Genomic DNA, 2132 nt, shown 5'->3' with positions numbered 1-2132 from the left:
ATTTAGGAATATGCTGACAACAGGCCTGGAAAGGATGCAGTGTTGTTTACTCCTACTGAAAAAAAAATAGGGAAACATATGCTACAATCTCTAAACCTTCTCACTCCAAGAATTAGGAGAGAATTAGAAGATATTTCTGTAATTAAACTGAATGAACATGTGTAGCACCTATTTAACAGAACAGCTTAAAAAGTTGCATGCTGAAAAACRTGACAAATAAGCTTCTATTGCCCAAAACATTGTTTGGATTTGCACCTCACTCAGGAACCAAGCTTACAACAGAACAGGGAAAATTATTCACAGGAATAACCTCATTCAATTCAATGGAAACCTCACTGAATAAAGTTACTCATGCACACAGACGGGTAAGTAAGAGGCTATCAGAACCCCCTAATCCCCTATGCATGCTACCACAGCACCAGATGTGACCTGCTAYGTCCCTTTCTAGCTGGTAGAAAGTAGAAAAGATGCTTCTCTCTCTCCTGCCTTAATGCACCTGCTAATGCAGCTGAGCTGGCGTGCAAGAGGGGAAAAGGTACTCCAGGAAAAGAAGGAGTGCATTTTATTGCCTTCAGGGAGCCAGGAAAACAGGCAGGGATTTGAAGCATGATTTCAAGTCATAACTGAGTGGTGCCGTGCTCCTCCACTCCTGTAGCTGTCCTGCTCTCACGATCAGCTGCAAGGTGCTAACACCTCACTCCAAACAGTCCCGCAGAAACTTGGACTTTGAAAGTATTTCCTCCTGTTCCCACWGAAAGCATGTTCTATTTAACCCAGCTTTTCCTTAGAAGACCCATGTAATTATTGAACATTCTGGATCTTTTCTTAAACACAGTCTCCAGTGCAATTCACTTATCATATAGACGCAGGTTGTTTAATTCAAGCTGTTCATTAAATATGCTTAACAACATCGATAGTTCCTCAGAAAATATCAGAGTGTTACATTTATAAAGGCATACAGCCAGCAGGCATAGAGATGGAATGAAATAATCTTACACCTTAAATTTAATTTTAAAGGGAATTGTAACTTCTTGCACTTTTGTTCACACTGCCTTCTGTATGACTATTCCAATTCTGCATTACTGTGAAAGCAATGCTAATTTGCCATCGTATTTACCTGTCTCCCTAYGAAAACATAGTTTTCCACACATCACCTGGATAAACTTATTTTACTGAAACTCTGACAGAGACGTGCTTCCTTCACGCAACCCCTGGAACAAGTGTTTACATGGGGTGCTCAGGGAAGGGCAGGCATGTGCGGACACCGGGATTTGGGATTTTACTGATACAGCTGAGTAACCCCCGGGCGAGCTCTCACGGCCCCGGGGCAGAGCCGTGCCCGACGGCCGGCAGCCCCGCGGCGCAGACAGAGCGGGACGGAAGGATGGAGAGCCATAATCTCAGCATCCCGCCTCGGGGGCTGCGGGCGGCGCCTCGGCCGGCGCGGGGCCTGCGGGGCCGTCCCGGGTGCAGCACGCTGGAGAGCGCCGGGCCGAGCCCGCGGCAGCTCCGGCCCCGCCGCCCGCCGAAGTTTGCGCCGGGCGAGGTGCGAGGCGCCGGGGCCACCCCTCTCCCGCCCGCCGTGAGCCCCGCGCTCACCTGAAGTCGCTGTAGGGGTGGATGATCCAGAACCCCGCAGTTTTAACCCTTTCCTGCTCCTTCTCCACCGCCTTCTGRCTGCCGAACATGCGGAGGGAGAATTTGTTGACCCCCGGCTGCAGCATGGAGGTGAACTGCCGCTGCATGAAGCCGTACTGCCGCCGGGGTCCCTCGGCATCCTCGAAGCCCACCACGGGCTCCTCGCCCCCGCCGCCGTCCACTTTGAAGCACACCGAGTTGCCATGCTCCTTCACGCCGCCGCTGCCGGGGCTGCTCTGGGCTTTCTCCGCCGAGGCCGCCGGCTTGGCTGGGAAGGAGTTAGCGCTGCCATCGTCCCGGCTGCCGGCGGAGGAGCTGCGCTTCCCAGCCTCCATGCTGCGGGGCGGGCGCACCCCAGCCGCGGGAGAGCGCGGGGAAGCCTCGCCGCCGCCGGTGCCCTTCAGCGGCGCGGCTGGGCTGTGCCGCCCTGAGCTGGGCTGGGCAAGGCTGGGCAGGGCTGGGCAGGGCTGGGCTGGGCTGGGCTGGGCTGGGCT

General features: G+C 54.0%; 1 protein-coding gene across 1 annotated transcript in view; it reads right to left on the bottom strand.

The window, feature by feature from the left end:
- Positions 1 to 1986, bottom strand: part of HCN1 (hyperpolarization activated cyclic nucleotide gated potassium channel 1) — a 186040-nt gene extending 184054 nt beyond the window's left edge. Inside the window, exon 1 of the mRNA XM_057371811.1 lies at positions 1600 to 1986. Coding sequence (XP_057227794.1) covers positions 1600 to 1973 — 374 coding nt within the window. The 5' untranslated portion in view covers positions 1974 to 1986. The remainder of the gene's footprint in view (positions 1 to 1599) is intronic.
- Between the last annotated feature and the right edge of the window lie 146 nt (positions 1987 to 2132).

This window comes from Malurus melanocephalus, unplaced genomic scaffold (assembly GCF_030028575.1).
Source record: "Malurus melanocephalus ecotype Western Australia unplaced genomic scaffold, MMel_1.1 scaffold_158, whole genome shotgun sequence".
Classification (NCBI taxonomy): domain Eukaryota; kingdom Metazoa; phylum Chordata; class Aves; order Passeriformes; family Maluridae; genus Malurus; species Malurus melanocephalus.
Note: the sequence above shows the minus strand (reverse complement) of the source record. Positions and strands in the feature narration are given on the sequence as shown.